Source organism: Takifugu flavidus, chromosome 6 (assembly GCF_003711565.1).
Source record: "Takifugu flavidus isolate HTHZ2018 chromosome 6, ASM371156v2, whole genome shotgun sequence".
Classification (NCBI taxonomy): domain Eukaryota; kingdom Metazoa; phylum Chordata; class Actinopteri; order Tetraodontiformes; family Tetraodontidae; genus Takifugu; species Takifugu flavidus.
In genome coordinates, this window is record NC_079525.1 from 6,084,697 (window position 1) to 6,107,685 (window position 22,989).

At 47.2% G+C, this 22,989-nt stretch overlaps 3 protein-coding genes across 11 annotated transcripts; 2 read left to right on the top strand and 1 right to left on the bottom strand.

Moving 5' to 3' along the window:
* The first annotated feature begins 222 nt into the window (after positions 1 to 222).
* On the top strand, positions 223 to 6,861 carry LOC130526840 (protein GPR108-like). The gene is made up of 18 exons (XM_057034812.1): positions 223 to 590; positions 876 to 995; positions 1,720 to 1,770; positions 2,899 to 2,990; positions 3,076 to 3,146; positions 3,222 to 3,400; positions 3,482 to 3,544; positions 3,650 to 3,751; positions 3,822 to 3,955; positions 4,246 to 4,321; positions 4,413 to 4,486; positions 4,567 to 4,684; positions 4,754 to 4,884; positions 4,978 to 5,021; positions 5,099 to 5,148; positions 5,225 to 5,308; positions 5,389 to 5,510; positions 5,607 to 6,861. The coding sequence occupies exons 1-18, from the start codon at positions 495 to 497 to the stop codon at positions 5,692 to 5,694; spliced, it is 1,695 nt and encodes a 564-aa protein (XP_056890792.1). The 5' UTR covers positions 223 to 494; the 3' UTR covers positions 5,695 to 6,861.
* A 165-nt stretch (positions 6,862 to 7,026) lies between these two features.
* Positions 7,027 to 10,422, top strand: LOC130526902 (uncharacterized). Its single transcript, XM_057034908.1, has 7 exons — positions 7,027 to 7,265; positions 7,676 to 7,735; positions 7,974 to 8,055; positions 8,125 to 8,245; positions 8,402 to 8,541; positions 8,655 to 8,818; positions 9,367 to 10,422. Coding segments are annotated over exons 1-7 (990 nt in total). The 5' UTR covers positions 7,027 to 7,263; the 3' UTR covers positions 9,788 to 10,422.
* Positions 10,423 to 11,810: 1,388 nt separating this feature from the next.
* LOC130526801 (calmodulin-regulated spectrin-associated protein 3-like) lies at positions 11,811 to 22,789 on the bottom strand. 9 transcript variants are annotated; one of them, XM_057034730.1, is made up of 19 exons: positions 22,496 to 22,789; positions 19,723 to 20,000; positions 19,495 to 19,635; positions 19,263 to 19,352; positions 19,133 to 19,168; positions 18,492 to 18,539; positions 17,634 to 17,772; positions 17,368 to 17,507; positions 17,204 to 17,297; positions 17,070 to 17,121; positions 16,926 to 16,987; positions 16,820 to 16,850; positions 14,272 to 16,654; positions 14,006 to 14,127; positions 13,609 to 13,856; positions 13,426 to 13,525; positions 13,052 to 13,161; positions 12,850 to 12,968; positions 11,811 to 12,764 (listed from the first exon to the last, which is right to left on the bottom strand). In XM_057034730.1, the coding sequence occupies exons 1-19, from the start codon at positions 22,629 to 22,631 to the stop codon at positions 12,429 to 12,431; spliced, it is 4,665 nt and encodes a 1,554-aa protein (XP_056890710.1). In that variant the 5' UTR covers positions 22,632 to 22,789; the 3' UTR covers positions 11,811 to 12,428. The 9 variants fall into 9 exon arrangements, with proteins under 9 accessions (XP_056890710.1, XP_056890713.1, XP_056890709.1 ...); XM_057034733.1 differs by having other exon boundaries at positions 14,272 to 16,552; positions 19,133 to 19,171; XM_057034729.1 differs by having other exon boundaries at positions 19,133 to 19,171.
* Between the last annotated feature and the right edge of the window lie 200 nt (positions 22,790 to 22,989).

Genomic DNA, 22,989 nt, shown 5'->3' on the forward strand with positions numbered 1-22,989 from the left:
CTCATCAGCAGTTTAACCGGAAACTCGCACACGCATAAAAAAAACCCCAGATAATTCGGTCCGTTTGATATATTATAAGCAAAGCACCCAATGGCATTGTGGATACTCAATATTTAATCACAAAAACATTTATACCTGCTAATTTATGCTATTGAAAATGCGCAGCGCGAGCTTAAGACCACGTGACCCGGAAGTGTGCGCCAATGTTGGCGTGACGTCTTGTCCTGGAGTCAAACCAGGAAGTCCGAGTTTGTTAATTGAAGGCTAACTGGTACCTTTCACGATGTACTCACCTTTGGGAATTTGGAAAGCTCACAGTTAACTGAGAAACATTCCGTTAAATAAGTAACAGTGTGGATTTAAATAATAGTAGCGCTTCACATTGCCTCGTTTCATACTAGGACTACTTGATTCCTCGCTATTTAACCATCTGGCTAAGACTTTCGTTAGCTAACATTAGCGGTTGTCGCTAGCAGGTCGAGAAGTGACTAGTGATGGCTGTGGCACACAAGGGTTGTGTCGTGGCTGCATATTTACTCCTAACACTGCTGTCGGCGTGCAAAGCTAGGATACACAAGCTCACTTTAAATGTAAGACCGCTCTCTTAGGAATTTCAGTCGGCGTTACCGAGCTAACGCTAAGCAATGTACCGATTGGAGTCCTCCAATCCTATTTTGATATTGTTAGCTAGTCGTTTATTTAGCTTACATGAATTGTGATGTGGAATAGCGGTCACGCTGTGACTTAGAATAGCATGATTGTTGTGATGGTGATATAACTCACGACAGGATTTATCTCTTTAAGTTAACGTGTGACTGTTAGTTGTCCAATAGTGATGTGTCAAGTATGACTTTTGATTGTCGCTGTCTTTGCAGAACGAAACTCGATCTTATGTGGATCTCAACAACTTTGGTTTCTTTCCCAACGGGACTCTGGATGTCAACTTGACTTCTTTGCGTCTTCCAGAAAAGCTGGTCAACGGCAGCGCATATCCTGTAAGTGCGTGCGTGTGTTCCACGTATTTATAAACGTGTTAAATGACGTGGGCTTTTTAGGGAGGGTTATTTGTACATGATTGATTGATTTGATAACGTATAGTCAGAGGACAGGCTGCTATAACCATATTTCTGTACAAATGGTATTTTTGGAGGAGTTATAATCTTGCTTTATGTATCACAATCTTGTGACACGTTGCATATTTTGGCTGGTTTGTGATGTAAGTTTGGGTGATTTAGACAAAGAAGTGTGGGGGGGGGGGGCAGGAATAGGAAGATAAACGTTTTCCTTGGTGATGGAGGAAATTGTGCAATGTTAAAATGACCTATAGAGAAATAAAACAGCTTTCTGTTAGGAGATAAAAAACAATGTCTGTTACTGTGTTCAATTTGGTCCCAACAAAGTTCTGTGACTTAGCGCGTTCAAGACATTGTTTGCACAATATTGAACAGGTTTTGCTGGTACTGTATTATTGACTTTCTTAATAGATATGGCAGCGTTTTATGACAATGAAAGATAGGCATTATGTGGTGTTGTTTCTTTATTCACTGGAGAAAAAGACAAAATTACCATTGGTACTGAAAGTGCAGTTTGGTTAGTTTGTGAGTCACTTTGAAAGACCACTAACTGCAGCCCACTTTCATCTTTATGAATATTGCTAAATCAATTGATGCTACATGCCTTGGCACCAACGTCTGAGCTCATCTTGTACCCTCTCTTCAGATTGGTTTCAGCCTGTCGAGGTCCCGTGTAAATGGAGTCATGTCCTACGCAGTGAGTGCATCTTTATTTCTTTAGAATATAAAAAACACGAGATTCAGATCAGATGTACCGTAATTTCTGGACTACAGAGCGCACCTCATTAATCTAATTTTAGAAAGAAAATCAATTTTGTACTTATACAAGCCGCACCGGATTTTAAGCCGCAGGTCCCACGTAGTAATATGAAAAATTAGATCGACAACATTTAGTACCGGTATATGTTTTTATTACTATAAGAGACGAGTCACTAACGAGTGACAGACAGGTAAGGAACATCAGACACTCTTTTCACTTGTATGTTTATACAGAGACCTTAAATCCAATTTTTATCACGTCAAGATTTTTTAACTTTTCTTTTAATTTAATCCGTTTAGCAACATAAACAAATATATTCTACCGGTAAATGCTTTTTTTTTTTTCTAACGGTGTCTGTAATGCAGCTACCGTGAAATATACGTTTGTATCAGCTACACACAAATGACGTTGTTTATGCTTTTTTACTCAAACAATGAACAATCTAAAACTCCCCGATGGCCCACGTCTAAAATCTTCTGTTTTCATGGCAGTGGTGATTTATTTTGCCTTCCATCTGATTTCTACAGCGGAAACACCGCGGCCGCCTGCTCTCTGTGTGTTGACCCAGTCTTCCAGAACGTTTTCAAGCTCAGGCCACCTGCGATGTTTACGTCTAAAAGCTTTTGTCGTCTTTGCTTTGGATCAGTTTTTCATGCTGCCGTCTCCACCTTCTCGCCGTTGATTACCGTAATGCCAAGATTACGCGCGCCAGCTCAATTTCCTTCTTCAACCGCCAGAGTGATCGCGTTTAACTTAAAAGTCGGATCATATGCTTTTCTTCTAGTATTTTCCATGCTGATGTGGGTTAGTAAAAATGACTGATTCACAATAGTTGTGATAGTGCGCCACGAAAAAAATAAAAAAATAAGCCGCACCGTAGAATAGGCGCGGTGTTTAAAGTGTAGAAAAAAAGTAGCAGCTTATAGTCCAGAAATTACGGTATGTGGTTTTCAATAATCTATGCTAGTCAACTTTCCAAATACGCTGTAAAATGTTCCAGATTCAGATGGTTTTATGGTGAAAAGGGGGGTGTATATAGTCTATTTGACTGTTTGTTTCTTCCAGGCAAAAGACGTGGAGACATGTCTGCTCAGTGACACACAGCTGAGCAACACTGAGCCTCTCATTCTCTTCATCATCGATATCAACACTCCCAGGTTAGTGCTTTACCGTCTTTCTGTAAAATTGTCTTTCACTGTGGTTTCAATAGCTTTGAACACTGTGTTTTTTTCTTTTATGTAGCGTCAATGTGAAAGTTTTGGGTCAGCCAGACAACATTTTAATCTCAAAACAGAAGCCTGAAGCACCTAAAGGTAAGATTTTCAGTTCTTCTTTCACTTATGTTGATAAATGTGAACATCTCCTCACTGTCTGACTGTTTATTGTAGGTGAGAGGAAGACCAGGGAGGCGCCTGCTTCTGTTAAAACTGAAAAGAATAAACAATCAGACAGTGGCGACAAAAATGCATCACAGCAAGCTGGCGAAAAGGGGGAGAAGCCTCAAGATCAGCAGGAAAAGATGCCTCCTGCAGTTGAAGCAAAGAAAACAGAAGAAACTGAGTTCAATGTAAGAAATGTTTGTCTTTTCATGTGATGAATTGATGGAAGCAGAATTTAATATACTTTTATTGCTTTTTCTATATTCTAGCTGAAGGAGCTCAACAAGCTGACTTTAGATTTGGGCAAACACAAAGGCTCCTACAACTTCAGTGTAAGTAACGCTGCTGTGGGAGTGTTAACACACGCATACATAATATGTTGCTAATAAGAATATTACTGTGCTCAGTGAGGTCATTTCCTGTTGTCTCTCCCACAGTTTCACATGACATTCGGCGTGGAAGCTCAGGGTCTGTACAGCCTCAAGTTCCACTACTGTCAAAACATTCTGAACAGAGAGGCATTGCCGTACTCCCTCACTGTGAGTTGAGCATGTGTTGGTGCACGTGTGTGTAATAGATTCGTGCGTTAGAACTTTAACTTCTCTGCAGGTGGAGGTGACGGAGAAGAATCCGGGGGGCTACCTGTCAGCAGCAGAAATCCCGCTGTCGCGCCTGTATATCGGCATGGCGGGGGTCTTCTTCACCGCGGCTATGATCTGGGTGTACACGCTCATGAAGCACAGGTACAGCTACATCATGTAACATTTAGGGATCCACTGGTCCCTCGTGGCGTTGGCCTTTTCCTACCGACACCCAATCAAGCAACGTTGCCTTGAGCTAAATGCTAACGGGAGGATACAAACATGTTAAAAAGGTCGTGCAAACATACAGGTGTTAAGGTTTCTGTGTTCTATGAAAGGCTGATGCCTTGTACTATTTGATAAATATTAATTTGCCGACGCAGATTGACATTACGAGCTATTGCTGATGGATTTGTCAGCTTTTGGCTTAGACTGCATCCTTGTCCTTGCAGGTACAGTGTATTCAAGATCCACTGGCTAATGGCAGCGCTGGCTTTCACCAAATCGGCATCTTTGGTTTTCCATAGTGTAAGTTAATGGTCATTTACTGCTATGATTTGCTCCAACCTGATGTTAATTCTGATTTTATTCTATTACTTTTGTGCGTCTTGGTTTTCAGATCAATTTTCACTTCATCAACTCGAAGGGTCACCCGATCGAAGGCTGGGCCGTCATGTATTATATCACACACTTGTAAGTGGACTTCCATCAGCATTTGGAGTTTTAAAGCAGCATATTTCTGCCTAAACATATTGATGACATGTTCCCTGTAGACTCAAGGGGGCGCTCCTCTTCATCACGCTGGCTCTGATTGGCACCGGCTGGGCTTTTGTCAAATACATCCTGTCTGACAAGGAAAAGAAGATATTTATGATCGTCATCCCTCTGCAGGTGCGTGGACGCGACGCACCTTTTCATGGATGATTTCTATTGTTGATCCACTCGCCTGTCGTCCTCCAGGTCCTTGCTAACGTTGCCTACATCATCATCGAGTCCACAGAGGAAGGTTCCACCGAGTATTACCTGTGGAAGAATATCCTCTTCCTGGTCGACCTCATCTGCTGTGGAGCCATCCTGTTCCCTGTTGTCTGGTCAGTGGTGTGTGTGTGTGTGTGTGTGTGTGTGTTACCGGGGTTGCTCCTGTAAAAGGTGTGTTTGTAGTTCTCTAACACGCCTCTCTGCAGGTCCATCCGTCACCTCCAAGAAGCTTCCACTACAGATGGCAAAGGTGAGCAAACACGTGTTTCCCAGCAAAACCTCCCTTTCTCTTCTGTGGTCGTGACCTTTGGGCCTCGTGTTTTTCAGCCGCGGTCAATTTGGAGAAGCTCAAACTCTTCCGGCACTATTACGTCATGGTGAGGACGTTTTCATCCGCTCATCTCCTCCGATCGCCACTTAAATACCTGACGCAAGCTTTTCTTTCTTTTCAAGATCGTTTGCTACATCTACTTTACACGGATCATCGCCATTCTGCTCAAAGTCACTCTGCCTTTCCAGTGGCAGTGGTGCTTCGAGGTGAGGCAACCTTGCGTTTCTCCATCCCGTCATTTTTGCTGTCTTTTCCAGTCATCCTCACCCTTTCCCATTCTCTTCAGTTTCTCGTGGAGTTGTCCACTCTCATCTTCTTTGTGTTGACGGGCTACAAGTTCAGACCAGCGTCCAATAACCCCTACCTGCAACTTCCTCAGGATGAGGAGGACGTAGAGATGGATGAAGTGTGAGTCGAGTTTTGTAGCTCTTAGCTGCTGGCGGTTATCCCTGAAAACTCTCCTCTGCAGAATTCCGGATTTTTATGACTGCCTTGTTTCTCCAGAGTCACGGAGTCCGGAGTACTGGAGGGGATTTCCAAAGTCAAGAAGACGTGCAACGGACGCGATCGTCAGAAAGAGTCCAATTTGTGAGCGGGAAGCTGCGCCTTTGTTTGGGAAGGGTGTCCACTGATCGTCCCCAGCCCGGCTGACTTGGCGTGGGGGCACACTTGGACCAAGGCACTCCGCCCCCAGTGACAGTTTTTCTTTTTATACTCCTGACCTGGTTGCAGTGGCCCCGCCCGCTGACTGGCTATGCAAAAAAATCAAAAATACAAACAAAAAATAGAACTACAACAGAACTATTATTGGATGTTTGTGGGTTCTCCAGAGCACCTGGAAATGGCCTGACATTCTTTTGATGCTCGCTCTCCCTCCCTCTCTCATTCTCTCTCTTTTCCAAAGATTATTATTATTTTAGAGAAACATTTGCTGTTTTCTCTGTTATAATATCTGCTATTTAAAATGTTACTTTCTGCTTGTTAGGAGTGTTTGTGAGTGTGTGTGTGTGTGTGTGAGAGAGAGGGATTAGAGACAACACACAGCCTTGGACCCCCTCCAGCCTGACTCAGGTAAAAGGCTCATCAGTGATATCATTGACACTGTTCAGGGCTCTGTAATGTCCGGGGGGTCATTACGTAACATCGCCACATTGTACAGGCCACCTTCTGCTTTTCTTTTAGATTTAAACGTGTGGGTTTAAGAGGGAGTGTATTTCAGAAAATTGCTTCACCGCAATTAGAAAAGTGGTATTTCAGTGTTATCATTTCGTTGGTCGTCAGTGTAGCACTCTGGCGGTTGAGTTTAAGGTTACGGCGCCACGTGGGCCATGAATAAACCAGAATTCTGCTCCATCAGCAGCAGCCGCGCTCTTTGTCCTCGTTTTATGGCCACACAGTCCCGTCTGAGCAGAGTTCACCAATGTTTTTTTTTTTTCTTTTTTACCTTTTTGCTTTTGTTGCGATCTTTATCAATTACGGGGGGGGAGGTTATTGGTGAAAGCTTAAACGTGCGTGCAGCCAGGCGGAGCCGAGAGGGCCGTTGTAAATAATTTAAAGACACGTGTTGGTTCAAAACATGCCAGCCAGGAGAAGTGCGTGTAAAGACTCTAATGCCACATTTTTAAATGGACAGATGCGAGACAGAAGCCAGACGCACGGACGGGCGTGTGAAACTTTGGTGTTGAGCTGTTTGATGTCTGTCTGAATTGTTCTAATAAAGTGGTTCTGAGAAGAACCTTCAACATCACCCATAACAAAAGTGTGTCACTGGTACTGGTGGATGTCAAAAGGCACAAATGTTTTTGCTGAGTGATATTAAACTGCATTTCAACATAAAAACACTCTTAAAGTAGTCTCCATCAAGAACAGCTTGGGTTTTTCCATGTCAATTATTTAGGGGGGTGAATGATCAGCGCTGCTCTGAAGGCCCCTCGGACCACTTCGTCACTGCAGCGCGCGTGCACGCCCTGTCGGTGCGCTTGATGGTTTAGCTCCACCCCTCCCTGGCGTGAGCTTTGGGTGTGCGGGAGGGGGTGGTGTGGTCCTCACTGCAGTCCGTCAGAGTGCAGCAGACTGCGGTCTCTCCATCCTCCGCTCCTCTGCGCACCGCCGGCAGGTGGAAGAGACACGCACGGACACGCACAAGCGCGGGGCCGGGACAATGTGAGTATCTAATCTGCGCTCATTCCCTCCCGCATGATGATAATCGGTTCATTTGTGAATATCTGGAGGCTTTGGGGACTTTTCTGCAGCGTCATCCCCAAGTTTTGGTGGATTTTTTTTAAATGTATTTTTATATTTTGCATCATTTTGCGATCATTCCCTCGTGCGCGTATCTGAAACATTTTCCGCAGAAATTGTGTCAAATTGAGCATTTAAAAATACTGCGCAGAGTACTGATCCCCCCACCCCCCTTCCCGACCTCAAAACGCCTTTGCTTCAGTGGAACGTGTCCCGTTTCATCTGCGCACTGCAAAAGCCGCTGACGCGCGTCTGACGCGGCTCCTCGCCGCTCCTACCGCTGATTAGTCCACATCCCAATGTGTTCTGAGCACCTGTCTGTCCTTCCTCAGGGACTTCTTCCCGGTTTTAGTCGCACTGATCGTGCTGAGCTCTGTGGAGGGAAGCGTCGGGTGAGTCTGACCGCAGCCCCGCATCCGCTAACGGAGGGTGCTGTGTAAGCAAACCCACAATATCTGATTTGTGAATTTCTCTTTCTTGCGCATTTATTTAATCCTCAACGTTGATTGGCTGCATGTATCTGGGTATTCCGGACAATCAAAGGTTCAAATCGTCCGATTTTAGAACTCGGATATCTCATTAATTCGACTTTGCTTTTACCTGTGGTGAAGTAATTCTCGACTCTTACAGACCGAGCACCAACACCAGCTTCTGTACCGAGTCAAAGGAGTGTCTGGAATATGAGCTGGTCTGCAAAACAGATGAATATGAGGTCAGTTGAAGGTCTCAGGCAGCCTCACACCCGGTCCGGCTCGGAGTTCATGTGCGTTTGCGTGTGCAGGTGCGACACTACAGCCCCACTCGCTGGGTGTCCACGGACGCCGAAGCTTATTTCATGGGCGTGGGCGCTGCCATGGCTTTCAGAAGACTTTTCCAGTACATCTCGGGAGCCAATGAAGGAGGTGAGGACCAATCAGAGGCAGGAACTCCATGTAACTAAATCAAGCATGGACTTTCTTACCTTTTTGGCTTCCAAGTATCTCCAAAACTATTTACATTCTATTGTGGAACTCATAAGGAGGAGGTATGTAGGTCAGGTTTTTTTATGACGTGTTTAGGCATCCAGATGGAGATGACCGCCCCCGTGCTGGTCAAAATACCCGAGGAGACAAAGATGTGGGAGCCTGCCATCTACACCCTCAGTTTCCTGGTGCCAGCAGCCTATCAGGAGAAACCGCCGGTACCTACCAATGACAAGGTGAGCCGAGTTCATCCTCTTCATGGTGACTGTGCTGCAGCTGCTGACTCAGCAGAAATACGAGCTGTCATGAAGTCTCATCATCATTCTAAATGTTTTGATTTCCTGCTCAGCTGTATTTCACCGAGATGCCGGAGATGGACGTGTACGTGAGGGGTTACGGAGGCTGGATGCTGTCTGTGACCTCCAGGCTTCAGGCTCACCTGCTGACGAAAGAGCTGGAGAGAGTTGGCGCTTCCTACAACCACAGCTACCACTATGGAGTCGGGTATGACAGGTATGACATGGTACCAGTGTCAGTAACTCTTAACCTCTTATAAGTTCACAAGTACATGAGAAGTTGTTTTAGATTTGAAATGAAATGCTGAATTCCACCTTTAGGTGGCGCAAAATCACCACGATGGTCCTAATTCACCCCCATCTGTGTGTTTTACAACATTTCAAAATTAAGTTCAGCGTTTTATGTGAACACAAAGGTTTCCAGGGGTCCAGAGGTTTATGAGTGGAACAGACACTAAAGTCTGTAAATGTATTTTTATGCTTTCCAACTGGTTTTAGTTGGACTTCCTTAGAAAATCCCATCTTAATGCAGCTGCCTTTGAACATGTGCATCATTTTTAAATGTCCCCTGGAAACAGCTTCGGGTATAAAAAAAAAGTACCCACGATGCACATTTGAAGGGATTATTTTTGCAATTTTCTCACATCTAACCTGAAGTCAAAACCAAATGTTGTTTTCAATCAATTTGATTTTGTGTGTGTGTGTGTGTGTGTGTGTGTGTGTGTGTGTGTGTGTGTGTGTGTGTGTGTGTGTGTGTGTGTGTAGTCCTCTGAAGCTGTTGAACAGGCACAATGAGGTGTGGTACATAGCAGAAGGGCAGGTCGTTTGCACGGATCCTCAGGAACCGACCCCCCCGCACCCTCCCAAACCCACCACCACGGGCGGTCCCCCTATTAGTTCTGAATCTGAGTCCCTCTCCCTCGAGCTGTCCGACTCCCCCTCCCTCAACCCCTCCAACCTCTCCTCCAGCCCAGCCTTTAACACCTCTGACACGCCTCCATCCAGCGCAGCTCCCTCCAGTGCCCCCTTCGGCCACCCTCCCACGGCCCCCCAGATCCTGCTGGATGTGTCCACCAACTCCTCAGAGACCACCTCCGTCAGCCTGTCTCTGGAGACTGACGCCACCACCTGGAACCGCACAGGAAGCAACGGCAGCCTGGCGGTGGAGACAGAAGATTCTCAGTAGTCAGTTATGACATAAGCAGCAGCTCCAGGAGACCTGAAGCCAGGCAGTGGAGGAGGCTGATGGTGGTGAAGAGGAGCCTCCTTCTCCCAGTCTGGCACTGGTTCTCCTTTATGGCACATATGATCACAGCTTTGGCAGCTTCCTGCACCAACAAACGCGAGCTTGTCTAACTTATCAGAACACGTTAATCATGTTGTGTTGTTGATGCCGTGTTTAGCTTCTGTAATCATCTCTGGCTACATCACTGTTAATTCATTTATGTACATTACGGCTTCATATATATTCAGACGGAACTGTCACTGGGCTATATGCTGCAACATTAGACCTGAGTATTAATCCTCTAAACTACAGTTTTGTCAGTGCATTTAAAGAATAATCGTTAGAAACAGGACAGTTTGTCTTCATTTTACCTGAATTCACCTGTCAGATAGTTCTGTGGAGGATACACACACACACACACACACACACACGCACACACACAGAGTTTTTGTTTATCAATAGGCCTACTACATTTTTGTTAATCTTGCTGAGAAAAGTCGGTTTGAGTCATGTAATCTGAATGGTTTGGTGTCTCCACCTCAGAGATCCCAACACATCTGATCAACAGACGTAATAAAAGTTTGATTCCATTTAAATGACGTCGTCTGTCCATATCCTGAGAGGAAGGTGCATTAAAATATAAGAAAACCAAAAAGCTTGTTATACTTCTTTAATGTTAAATATATTTATGTTAAATATTCCGGACATCCACACATGAGGTCTCTTCCAAGACCCTCCAGTATTTGTTATAAGTGATTAGCCCCCCTCCCAGAATGCTGTTATATTTTATCTTCAAATTAAGCGTTGCTTTCTTAAAAAACAAGTATAAGAAAAGTAAAGAATGAGGAGAGTCTTCAAGGTTTCACATTTTTGTCCCAAAGTAAATACATACAACAGACCAGTAAATCCAGTCAATGATGGGCAGACCCCAGTCCTGGAGGATCACAATTCTGCTGGATTTTCTGTCCTCCGGGGTGGAAAACGGCTCTTAAGAAGGAAAATGGAACAAGATTTGCACCTGGTAGGTCAGAAAGTCCAGTTGGATTACGGTCCCCAAGGACTGGGTTTCGACGTCCCTGGTATACATTATTAGTAAGCTCACTTCCTGTCCTAGTCACATGACTGCATAGCTGTACGTTGACCTGCGGACCTCCGACCCTACTGACCCACTCTACTCTTATACCAGCAGCTTGTACTATTAATGTATTTCCCTGATCTCTGCCCAATCTCTCTTCTACCTGTCCTCCCCCTTCTCCTCTCTACCCAGCCGTCATCAGCAGGAGGGTCCCCCTATATGAGCCTGGTCCTGCTCAAGGGTTCTTCCTGTTAAAGGGGAGTTTTTCCTGCCACTGTTGCTTGTTGGGGGTCAGGCCCTGGGATTCTGTAAAGCGCCTAGAGACAATCTTGATTGTAACAGATGCAATAGAAAATACAGATTGATTGATGATTGTCAACTGATGACCAAACCTGATGCATAGTGCATGGTGCTTAGTGATTAGGGTGACATGTAAAGCTGCATAAGGCGTAATTAGGACCAGAGTGTTGGAATCCAGCCGGGTTTTCTGTCCTCCTAGGTGGAGGCAAATTGGCAAATCTTAAGAAGGCAAATTGAAAGCGATTTCCACCTGGTAGGTCAGAAAACCTGGTTGGAATCACCCCTGGAGGACTGGATTTCCGCATCCATTTTTAAAACGCACCCTCTACGATTTCTAAAGGGGGCTTTTAAAAAAAGCATTTTATTAATAAGTGGTTCTACAGTAGCCTGGATGGACCAAACTGTCCCAAATAGAAAATGTAATGCCTGTGCTGTCAAAAGTGAGGCTACGGTGACGTCTGATGGCTCAAAACTAGATGTTGTTAGAGTTTATCATAAATAACTCTTTGACAAGACAAGAAAAATGAAACTAAACTGACTAAATTCACATTTGAACTGTATCTTTTTAAATAAAACCAGACACTGAAACTCATCTGAGCAGCTCCTGCGTAGGTTTGGCATGACCTGGTCAGTAAACCAGTACATTGTTTATTCATCATTTGACACGTGTGTATCAATCTACAGATTGATCAAACATTCACTTTTCACTGTGATATCATTTATGTTAGCTTATTTCATATCCGGTACACATCCATCCACATCGTTGTTCATCGTCTCTGACTGACCCATGACCTTCGCCGCTTCGTTATGGCTAGCCGTCAGTTACAAAACCAATGTGCTTCAGTCCGCCTGTTGGAGCTTCAGACTGTATTCAGAGAAAGAGGAAAAAGGCATTTTCACTGTGTAAAAAAGTGGAGTTCAGCAGAACCGGAGAGCGAACCAACAGTACCGTTTCTCCTGCGAAAGGTTTCAAAACAAAAATGACTTTAAAAATCTTTTCTTTTTCTCCTGAAAGAAAAATTAGGCATTTTATTTTGTTTGGGTTTCAAACAAATGACGTATAAAGGAAGAGTCTTCTTCAAAGCTACTCTTGTGTGCAGTTAACTGAACGCTCCAGCTGGAGCTGTGTCGTCTGCCCGGGATAACAAACCGTGCTCTCATGCACACCAACGACACTTTTATATACGTTTATCAGAAGGTTCCAGGTCAGGACAGGTCAGAGTTCTGTCATTTTGAAGCGACGGCCTTCTTGTTAATGCTGGCTCTCCTGCTTCCTCCTCCAGCTCCAGCTACTCCTCCTCCTCCCTGCCAAAGGTGGCTGGGGATGGTGAAGGCGTCTACGCTCATGCCCATGGTTTTGGAGGGGATGGTGCTGAACTGCTTCCTGTCTGAGCTGTATTTGAACATGGACTCCACCTGAGTGGAGCCGATTGTCCGCGGGCCCACGCCAGCCAGGCGCACCAGTTCCTGGGAGTCGGAGTTCATAGTGTAAACGCCCCTGAACTGGCAGCTGGCATCCCGGAACAGGATGAGGAAATGGTTGGCGTCACTCTTCTCCATCTCCTACATTTGGTGAAAACAGGAAGTAAGACAACACATTGATTTACGTGATTAGGATCAGCGGACGAAGGGGATAACGGCGAAATACCTCAACGATCTTGTTTTTCTGAGTTTCGTTGACTTTCCCGGCGAGGCAGCAGCGAGAGAGAGCGTTGTGGATGATGAATTTGTTGGATTTGAAGCTGGGCTCTTTGAAAAGTTTGGGACCTGCACAGAGAAACCAGAGTTCGCCTGTGTGCACCGCACAAACCGTAGCACTTTTCTGCATGTGAGAGGGGGAAAAAACTCACCTGTGTATTCTGGAGCTGGCGAGGTTCCATTGGAACCAGTATCCCATTCCTTATCTCCGTTCGGATTTGTCAGTTTACTCGGTGTCATGCAAGCGGGTGAATTCGGGCGACTACGGCAGGAAAAAACAATTAACACAGGAGGCAAAATGTTCTGAATGATGGGTATGATGACATCATCATAAGCCTGAATTATGTCCTCAGGAGACATGTTACCTGGATTTTTATCTCAGGTTCAAGCTGGTGTTGACATCTTAGCAAAGGCCTGGATACAGGCAACATGCTAACATTTGCCATATTGGCTCATAATTTATAATAATTCCAGGTCGGTTATGAACTGAGGTGCTGCAAAAGTGGAAATCTTAAATCTGGGGTACCTATTGGCTTTCTTTGAGGGGCCATCACTTTTATTTCTGGGCTCCTCTGTGGCTGCCAGGTTGACAGATGAGTGAGAGTGGACTTTAGCTAATTTGGACCCTGGGGAGATAGTCGAGACAAGATTTTTTTCATGTTAAAATCTCCCGCGTGGTCATCAACAGCGTTTCGTCTCCTGACCACACCTGTTGTTGTTTTGGCGGGGCTCAGGGACAGCCTCGTCTCCTCCCTCGTCATGCTGCGAGGCCTTGAACGTGCTTTCTTGGCAGGGTTCCGCACTTGGCTCGCCGATTTCTGCTGGAGCATTTTGTCCAAGTCGTCCATGATCCTGAGCTGCTGGCGGCGGGCATACTCCGCTCTTGTGAAACCTCCGCGGCGCGCTGGTGTGGCAGGAGGCGTGGCGGACGGCGAGGTCGTCCCTACAGGAGGTGTGCTAGAGGGAGAGCAAGCAGTTTATGTTAGTTCCTATTAACAGGAAGAAACCTTGAGCAGGACCTTCTGAGCAATATCAGCTTTTTACCCGATCATTGATGACATCATTGTCCTTAATACCTCCTTCCAGTTAATTTATTTGCCTGTCACCTGTTTTCTCTTTCTCGTTCATGCCACTGCTTCCTTTTCTTCAGCTCCTCGGATCTCCTTTGCTGCTTCTCCAGCAAGAGAGCTTTACGCTGGGCCATCTCCTCTTCGTTCTGCACGTCTTCCTGCGACCACAGGAGAAGGTTGTCAAACACAACCACCTCGCGGTAGAGGTGAATCCACTGGTTCGTACCCAAGATGCACTGCAAATCTTGTGAAAATAACTGCAATCTTAACTTAAACACCTTGCATTTAAATAAAGTACTCACGGTAAAGAAGAAGTGAATTCTTCCTTTTGCCCCCGATTCATTCTGTTCTGCACTCGGTCCTGCGGTCAGTCCCATTTGTTCTTCTTTGGGTTCAGCCGGTTGTTCTGGGGTATTGATGGCTTCCATGGCCAGATCCAGCTGCTCTGTGGGATCCAGGGCTGCTGCGGCAGGTCTCCTGGCAGGTTCCACGGCAGATTCTGTGTGGTCGCTCATGGAATCGGAGGAGAATTCACGTCCTTCATCCGTCTGTTCATCACTGACCTCATACCGGTGCGTCCCTGCACTCACGCCTCTCCCAGCATCACCTCCTCTGCTGTATGCAGCGGAGATGGAAAAGGTTTCGCTCTCAAACGAGCATTCAGATGGAGCTCCAGAGCTGCTCCCGTCTGCAGCCCGTGGACGATCCTGCCTGGGGTGCAGCAGGACGGGCAGCCCCCCCACAGCTTCATCCTGCTCAAGCTCCATGCTGAACTGGGTCGGCGTGTCACTGGAGCCGGTTTCTGAGGGGCATTCATCGGCCTGTGGGGGCTGGATGGGCTGTACAGGCTGGGGAGATTCTTTAGGAGTCTGCGGACCCCCTATACGGAAAGATGAAGAGGTCTGGACCTGACACTTGCTTGGGGAAACTCGCCGTAAGTGGGGGAGGGTGTCCACATTGTGGGTCGGTGTCAACATGCGGTTTAGTGGCGGGAACTTGAGCTCAGAGGGACGAGGGTGAGGCTGGTGTTGGGGACGAGGGTGATGCTTGGGGCTCCGGGGGGTGGTGGACTGGATCTTAGTACGAGGAGCCGGGCAGGAGGAAGAGATGGCCGTTTTCGGAGAGGTGAGAACTTGAGAATGCTGAGACGGGGAAGTCGATTTTGGGTTGGACCCTGGAGGAATCATCCAGGCCTTACTGGTGTTCCTTGTAGGGGTCTTTGTTGGGGTTCTCGGTGGCGTCCGTGTAGGGGTCTGGGGAGGGGTTCCGGGCTTTTTGGCAGAAGTCCTGGGTGCATTTTTGGGTGTATTTCGGGGTCTTTGGTTGCTCATGAGCTGCTGCTGTTGCTCCGTGAGTTTCTGCATGTCTTTCTGCAGCGACTGCAGAGCTTCACTCAGCTTCTGCACCACTTCGTTGTACTCCACCAGCATGACTTCACCTCCTTTCTCTGCTGCTTTTTTAGTTTCTGCCTCTTTTTTACTCTCAATAGAGAATGTTACCTGTTTCTCTAATCGAGGGGGAGTCAAAGCAGATGGCTTGTCTTTCTCCTGCGCTCCATCCTTTTCTTTATCCTTCTCTTCCTTCTCCTCCTCCTGTTTCAGCTGCTCCTCCATGCGTGTGAGACGCTCCTCCAGGGTAAGATTGTCCTCGGCTCCTCCGCCCCCTCCTCCCTCTCCTTGCTGTCTTTTTAGCTGAAGGAAAGCAGTTTTTCCAAGCCTTTGTCTGTGCTTGGCAAAGATTGCTTCAATCCGTCTCTTTTGGGCCTCGATGCTTTTGCGTTTTTCCTCCAGGCGGACCCCCAGCTCCCAGGCTTCTGAGCCCGGTTCGGGGCCTCTGGGACCTGGGCTGTCCTGGCGGCCAGGTGCCCCTGCTGGTGTGGAGGGTGTGTGTGGCGTGCCCGGCGTGGTTGGAGTCGGAGCAGAGGCCACCTCCTCCCCAGAAGCAGCAGGATGCCTCCTTCTGTTGTCTCGTCGTTCAGCAAAGCTCGTCATCCGCGGGCTGTTGCCGGCACTTTGGTTTCCATGGTGGCCTTTACTGGGTCGCATGTTACCAGGGGCGTTCCTCGGCCCATCATCTGATGCTTCGGAGGAGTCCACGCTGCCATCTCTCAGAACAGAATCATCATCACGTGACATATCAGGGGCGCACCCTGACCTCTCCCTCCTCTCTCCCCTTCCCTGTCGTTTACCATCAACTCCCTCTCCTCCAACAGGCCGATGGAGAACTCCAGAGCGGCAAGGAGCCGAGCTACTAAGCTGAGGATTCTCCTCCTCTGGAGAGTGAAGGAAGAATCCAGCAGGGGCTCCTTCAGGACGTAACCGGGCTTCCGGTCTTCCTCCTTTTCCTGCTGCATTTCCTTTTCTCCGCTCTTTGCTACCAGGCCCGTGGGCCACTTTTAGAGCCTCCTCGATGGTCGGCAGCTCTCCCAGAGGGGTCGTGTGGGCATAGGGCCCCCAGGATGAGCACTGCAGCGGCACAGAGCTGCTGACCAGGTGACTGATGTCCTCCGGAGGGCTGTACGGGACATGATTGGCCCCTCCTGATGACACAGGTGTAGTCATAGCAGGAATTCCAGTGTCAGTGCTGGCGGAGCGAAAGACAGAATCTATTGGGTTTCCCATGACAATGTCAACATCACTGTCCAGCCCAAATGGGATGCTGAAAGTCACTGCGGACAGAGGACGACTGCAGAGAGGTGGAGGAGGGTGGAAACACGGGTGAATGGATGGAGAGCGGCAGAATGAGGATGGAAAAGCAGAGACCACAGAAGCCAACAAAAGGAAATTTAAAAAGTATGAACACAGCTGAACATTTACCATTGAAGAACATCCAGCAATGAAGTACAAGTACCTGATTTGTTTCTTTGTCCAGCATTTATTTTCTGGGACGACAGATAGAAGAATCAGTTACAACCTGTGTGGACTAGAGGCACTGGGCATTGGAAAGGGTTTGATACCTGGTGATACAGGAGAGGTGATGGGCATGAAGGGCTGTTTCAGGATGAAGGAAGGCGATCCGCTAAAAGACACACAGACAGAGGGACAGAGCTGGTTATACAACTGTCACTTTATGAAGGCGACAGTCTGATGGACTGTCCTACCTGTTGCCACTCCCGTTGATGGGACTTGTACAGTCGAGTAACCCTGAGACATCTGAGATGTAGAAAAAGATGTTAACACTCTACAACGTGAGAGAACTGAAGTCCGTTTGGTGTCCCAGGTGTCCCTCACACACCTGTGAGGTCGGTGGCTTGTACGGGTTGGACAAAATCCGGCTTTTTCACTTCAAACCAGTGCAGCAGCTCGGAGATGAAGCTCATGATGTTGAGCTGAGGGGAGCAAAAAAACAGGTTAGGTTGCAAATCTGCAACAACTGACGTGAGAACTGCCCACGCTTACGTGTAGCGGTGGAGGTGCGTAGAGCAGGTCCTCCACAGCCAGGGGGCAGCAGCTCTGTAAACTGCTCTCGCAAAACTCTCTGATCAGCTGCAGGTTGTAGACACTGTCGGCGACGGACATGGTGTCCTTCAGACACACATCTGGATCAAAGAAAAAACACTTTTAGTATTCGCATTTTGTGCTACCACAAGACACAATTTAAAGCACTTCCTGTTAGGAAGCATGTTTAATTATAAATATTTAATCATCACTTTGTGTGTGTTTACCCTCGAGGGGCAGTAACACAGGGCAGTAGTAGTGCAGCACAGAAGCAATAGCGCAGCCATTAGACAGATCTTTGACACCATGAATCAGAGGAAATGTGGGAGTTAGCTTGGACTGGACTTTGTCCTTTCTATAGCGAATCTATGGAAGAAAAGACAGGAGAGGAGACGAGGCTCAGAAGTTTGACAGGAATCAAAAAAGGGTCAAATATGAAAATAAGAAGAGGTTCAAGTTAGAAGACCAACTATGATGCCAGTGAAGAAAATAAATAAAACAACATACAGAAGCAAAGCGCAAGACAGATGATGCTTCATTCAGAACACACACACACACACACACACACACACACACAACAACCACCAAGTGCAGAGTCGGGTTTAGCTGCAGAAATACCAAAATATACTATACAAAAATTAACTCGTAAAACAATAATGAGATCGGTCCTCTGGTGTCCATGCAGCAGACAGAACAGTGAGCCTAGAATTCAGAAAAGATAACAGTGCAGGTTCAGAGGGGGAAAAGGGGGAAATTCACCAAAAAAAGAGCCACAACACTTGAAATAAAACACTTCCACACAAGAAGTCCGAATGTGACTTATTGGCATGGAGTCAACCTGAGGGAGCAACTGCGGACCTCTTAAAATGACACACGAACACGCACGTGTGAAAACAAAGTAAACATGGGTGAAAACTAAAGACGGAGCCGTCCAGCCTCGGGGTTGGAACAGTGATTAGTCAGTCGGTCGGTCGGTAAATAGCCGGCAGTGTTGTAAAGGTGTGGCGATTGCTAAGATCGGTCAGTCGGGTGGGTTGCCGTGGGAGACGAGGATGCGGGTGAGAAAAGAGCGAGGTATACGTTACCACTGGCGGTTTATTCCCCGACTCCTTCAAACAAAAAGCGATAGCATGCTGGATGGGAGGGAGGGTGGCAGAGAGAGGGAGACAAGCATAAATGACAAGGGGGCCGGTCATCACGGGAACCGCCACACCAAAAAGGTCACACAGCACTGCGGGGGAGGAGCAGGAGGAGGAGGAAGAGGGGGAGGAGGAAGAGGAGGACTTAAAGAAAATATGAAATTCTGACATTTTAAAGCATTTTATGACACTAACGTGAAATTCTGCAAGTGTAATCACAGCAAAACCACACTCAAACACTTAAAAATTAGCCAATTGTTAACGTGAAAGGTGCTTAAAAGCTGTGTGGCTGTCTACTGTTTTGGTCCCAGGTGTGAGGAGTTGTCCCCCGCCCTCGCTTTCACCTCCGTCCCTCTTCTCCAACATCTCCCCTTCCCCTCCGTGGCTCACACTATCAGTTTGAGATGAAACTGACATCCAGATGGGCCAAACACACGCGCAGAGTCAAAATCATTGTCACGATCGGTTTTAGCAGCTACGGGGACATTTTTGAGCGGCATCTAATCGGTCAGATATTGATGATGTAAAGCAGGACAAAAAGAGAGAAAGGGAGGAGGAGGAGGAGGGGTGGAGAGATGGACACTTACGGGGACTAGTTTCCAGTACCAACGGCTGGATGGACACTGCTGGAGGAGGTGGAAAAAGACAAGAAGAAGGAAGTCAGTGCTACTGTCAGTATTAGCGTGTGCGTGTGTGTGTGTGTGTGTGTGTGTTTACCGCGTCCTGAGCAGGTTGTACATCTGAACATGTCTGCGGCCTGGGCGGTTCTTCTTCTTCTTCCGTGAGCTCTCTCAGTTTCTGGTTCAGCTGCACGACATTAGAAACAATTAAAATAAAACATTTAAACATGTTTAAGAGGTTTCAGTGCCTTTTTCTTAAATAAACAGCAACATATGAAACACCAGAAAGAAGACCCGCAATTAGATTTATTGAAGACATATCTTCCCACCCTGTTGACCCAGAAGAGCAAAGCGTTCTCCCACGGCGCCCCGGCGCCTATCTGCTCCGCCTCCGCCGCCATCTTGACCTGGTCCACAATCTCTTTAGCGGCCAGCGTCATCAGAGCGTCGATCATGGCCAGATGGGCTTTCTGCATTGGTGACAAGAGGGTCAATACAACCATCTGCCTGTAAACATGGACCCCTGAACAGGACAGACCAGAAATCTGTCCACCCACCATCCTGATGGGGACACATCTGAGGTCCTCCTGGGTGACATCAGCATCCTGGACCTTTGGAGCCAAACCCTTCTTCTCCAGGAGCTGCAGCAGAGCTTCGGCGTCGGCCGGAGAGGCCTGGGACGGCGACGCCGAGACCCCGTGTACCTGCGCCAGCAGCACGTGAGCTTGGCAGTAGATCTCCGGGGAAACGAGCAGCTTGTTGATGGACGGTTTAAGGTGCTCTTGGTCATACTGGTCCTTGTAGAGCGGCTCCCGCATCTCCACTGGGACATTTTCTGTGCAGACATGGAGATACCGTTGAAGCTTTGAGTTGGAATCAAAGGAAATGGGAAAAGTTGGGCGCTCGAACTAGCGCCCCCAGCTGGTCGAAATACAAACATAATTCGTAAAGGAAACCAAGACAGAGAATGTATGACAATCATAATTCCAGATGACAGCGAAGGCAACACCAGATGTAGCATCATGTGAAAGATCTGATACTGAATCATTGCTGCTTCATTCATATTTAACAACAGGCTGCAGCTTTTGACGCATTGTTACAGATTTGTCTACCAAAAGGCTGCAGGAGGAACAAATGTGTGCTGTTTACATTTGCGTCTCTGCAGATAGACTGAAGGGGGGTCAGACGAAACCAGAAAACTGCCGCTTCGATACGCAGAAGCCTCGCTGAACACTGCAGCTGCAGTAAAACGGCATCTCAGACAGGTTTGTCATCCATGACGAGACGGTCCGACTACTGCAAGTGGGTCACACACACACACACTCACACACACACCAAAAAAAACCACTCAGTTAAAGCACTGACCCACATTCCTGGAACGCTGTTCAGATACTCGGGATAATCCTGAAGATCGGACTGGACCTCTTAACGGGAACCACTGAGGATCCTCTATTTGCCACAGCAGACAGTCCTCTCTTCCTCTGAGCCTTCACTCACCATCATCATCATCATCATCATCATCTGCTCCTTCATCTCTCTTCCGTCTCTCAGGATGAAGGCCACGACTCACCTTCCTCCTCATTAACTAAGACCATGACTGTTGGCAGAGACACACACTCAGCTGCAGACCCACGCTCACACTCCAAACACACACACTCTCCGGGCTTAAACCTTCTCACACTCTGCAGCCCAGGGAGGAAATGGGACTGCGGTCGCCATGGGGATGTCAGAGCTGGAGAGCGGCCACTTCGTCCCCATCAAAGAGGAAGAGATGAGAGTCGACTGCAGAGTAGCGACCAGTTAACCCAGTTAGGGAAATTCAATCAGGACAGAGGGAACAGCCCAGTGAGGCTTGAACCACAAAGACTCTGAGCCTGCTTTTATGTAACTTTAACACTTGATTTCAAATCCTATTTAATTTTGTAAAGACTATTATTTTACGAGGGTGTAAGTTAAACAGGAGTAACCTTTTTGTACCATTTAGGAGAAATGACAGCAGGATGGCCTGGTCCTGCTCAAGGTTTCTCCCTGTTAAAGGGACCTTGTAGGTTTGATGAATTTAAAAGGAATACTATTTTTATTTTTCCTTGACCACCATGTGGAGGTCATGGGGAGGGTGACTCCCATATCCCAGCTAATTATAAGCCAAAGTATTTAAAATATATAAGCATCAAGTTATCAAAAATAAAAGAACATCAAACCAGGAAACACCAAACTTAAACTGCAGCATTTGTTTCTCTTTAATTTTATCCCCCGACAGCATCTGGAACATAAATCTCTTTAAATTCTGGTCCCAGTTGTGGATTTTTATGGGTTCTATTTTCTCCTCAACTCCCATTAAAATTCAATGAGACACCCACTGGGCATTTTCCAATTGACAGATAACAATGAGCCCCCCCACTGCGAGGTTTTCAGCTCCTCTCTCCATCCTGACCTAACTCATGGGACACAAATGTAAGGTGAAGGTCAGTGTGAAGCCTTTAGGACCAGAAACGATGGATCACTTTATGGCTGCGATGGTGTGACATCACTGTTAGTCAGCAGAGCGTTAGACAAGCTGGGACAAACCGTTTCTATCTCCACTTAACATCGATTTTATCAGCAATAGAATAAAACCAGGAACCATTTCATACATTTGCATGTTTTAAAACGATAGCTGACTGGGATTTGTTTATGTCAGCTGAACATGCAGGATTTATTCATTCATTTGGCTCAGGATTTAATGGTAATAAATTCTGTCCGATGTTCCGATCACGGATCTGTTACGTTTCAGCCTTTAGAAACGTGCACTGCTGCAACTGCCGCGTTCATGCCACAGACAAAACTATGATTTCAGGCACTTTCTTATCTGAAAATCCTTGAGCTGCGTTTTCACCATTGTCTAATATGTCACCTTCAGCTCGTTGCCCCGCACTCCAGCGGAGCGTGCGTGCGTAACACTGACACAAATATGATGGTGAGGCTTTGTCCCAATTTACAGCCACCTTCTCAGCAGCCTCCAGATATGTGTTCGCCCCCCTCTGGGTTACACCTTGAACCATCTCCGGGCCTGATCCTCTGACAATAGGCTTTGTTGCGCTGCGGCGATGACAGAATCCGCCACGCATCACGCATCCCGCAGCCTAGAAATCCCCCCCGCCCCGAACAGCATTGTCAAAATAATTGGCTCCTCATCAGCAATAATCTAGACGCTACATTGACGGTGCAGAGAGGGGGGTCGCCGCATTTCTGCATCAGGATTTTAAGCTGCTTCAATGAAACCTCGGATTTTCACTTTAACGAGTTTAATTATTACGCGCCCCACCCAAGCCGCCGCTCGGACAGATGTACCTGCAGAGCCGTACGACTTCGACAGCAGCCACCGGACGCTGGCGCAGATCTTGGCCCGGCTGAAGTCGTACTGGTCCAGCGGTTTGATCTCCGCCACCGTGGAGACCTTGTTCATCGCGCCGGGAGAGTCCACCATGGCCGCGCTGGGCCGCACGGAGGACACGGAGGCGGTGGCGGCAGCACCGAGGAAATGTGAGGAGGAGGAGGAGGAGGGATGGATGGAAGAGAGGAGACAGAAGAGGAGGGGGATGAGAGAGGTGGACCCTGAAATACAGACTGACACTTAAAAATAAAAAAAATACGGCATGTGGAGGACGGAAATATTAATATCTGGTCAACATCAGCGGATGAGATAGATCCAAATCGTTCGATAAACCAAATATGCGTCATTTACATTATGGCTGGCCCACGTGCTCCCCTCCCCCGTGAACGTCACACCTCGTTCAAAGTGGATGAAGCTAAGTCCACACCGCCACAATCTTTCATATTTCCGA

What these genes read in the sequence shown, in the direction of transcription:
- LOC130526840 (XM_057034812.1), top strand. Translation starts at nt 495, where the DNA reads ATGGCTGTGGCACACAAGGGTTGTGTCGTGGCTGCATATTTACTCCTA. An exon ending in ATCGATATCAACACTCCCAG is followed by an intron (nt 2,991 to 3,075) that starts GTTAGTGCTTTA and finishes TCTTTTATGTAG; the next exon opens with CGTCAATGTGAAAGTTTTGG. An exon ending in CAGAAGAAACTGAGTTCAAT is followed by an intron (nt 3,401 to 3,481) that starts GTAAGAAATGTT and finishes TCTATATTCTAG; the next exon opens with CTGAAGGAGCTCAACAAGCT.
- LOC130526902 (XM_057034908.1), top strand. An exon ending in TCTGTGGAGGGAAGCGTCGG is followed by an intron (nt 7,736 to 7,973) that starts GTGAGTCTGACC and finishes CGACTCTTACAG; the next exon opens with ACCGAGCACCAACACCAGCT. An exon ending in CGGTACCTACCAATGACAAG is followed by an intron (nt 8,542 to 8,654) that starts GTGAGCCGAGTT and finishes TTTCCTGCTCAG; the next exon opens with CTGTATTTCACCGAGATGCC.
- LOC130526801 (XM_057034729.1), bottom strand. Translation starts at nt 22,631, where the DNA reads ATGGTGGACTCTCCCGGCGCGATGAACAAGGTCTCCACGGTGGCGGAG. An exon ending in CACCTCTCCTGTATCACCAG is followed by an intron (nt 16,851 to 16,925) that starts GTATCAAACCCT and finishes CTGTCGTCCCAG; the next exon opens with AAAATAAATGCTGGACAAAG. An exon ending in CCCTCAAAGAAAGCCAATAG is followed by an intron (nt 13,162 to 13,425) that starts GTACCCCAGATT and finishes TTCCTGCCGTAG; the next exon opens with TCGCCCGAATTCACCCGCTT.